Consider the following 631-nt stretch of genomic DNA (forward strand, 5'->3'; position numbering starts at 1 on the left):
ATATCTACGGTAACACTAAGATGAGGATTCGCATCGGCGGAGATACAAGTAGTGGCTATAGCTACAGAAAAGGTGTGAGACAAGGATGTCCTTGTTCTCCAATGCTGTTCAACTTGTTTATTAATGACATATTTGACGGTGTAACTGGATTGAGCGTACCACGCTCAAATATAAGACTGCCAGGGCTGATGTTTGCAGACGACATTGTAGTCTTTGGCAATGATATCGCTGATCTGAGTCACAAAGTGAGTCGGATTAGTAGATGGGCAGTTGAGAACAGAATGAAGATCAACTGCGGGAAAAGTGGTGTCCTTGTATGGGGCACAGACAATGGTAATGAGTCAGATAGAATCACTATCTCTACCGACTTTGGAAGGATCGGTGAAGTCACCGAATATAGGTACCTAGGAGTTCTTGTTAAAAGAACTACCTTAGAAGAGCATCTTGTCAGAGATGGCGCCTCCAGAGGCAAGAAAGCATTGGAAGTCTTGAAACCCAAGCTTCTGAATAAAGGGATCAATATTATCTTCAAGGGAATATTGATCAAAAATGTACTAGTCCCTGCTCTCATGTATGGTAGTGAACTATGGGGCATGTCTAGTACAAGATCAGGTAGGATTACTAGAATCCT

At 42.5% G+C, this 631-nt stretch overlaps 1 protein-coding gene across 1 annotated transcript; it reads left to right on the forward strand.

Moving 5' to 3' along the window:
- Positions 1–2: 2 nt before the first annotated feature.
- On the forward strand, positions 3–629 carry AAJ76_5450003 (rna-directed dna polymerase from mobile element jockey-like protein; the record flags this gene model as incomplete). The annotated part of the gene is made up of 1 exon (XM_024475976.1): positions 3–629. A coding segment is annotated over one exon (627 nt), but the record flags the coding sequence as incomplete, so codon positions are not given.
- Between the last annotated feature and the right edge of the window lie 2 nt (positions 630–631).

This window comes from Vairimorpha ceranae, assembly GCF_000988165.1.
Source record: "Vairimorpha ceranae strain PA08 1199 chromosome Unknown NODE_545, whole genome shotgun sequence".
Lineage (NCBI taxonomy): Eukaryota > Fungi > Microsporidia > Nosematidae > Vairimorpha > Vairimorpha ceranae.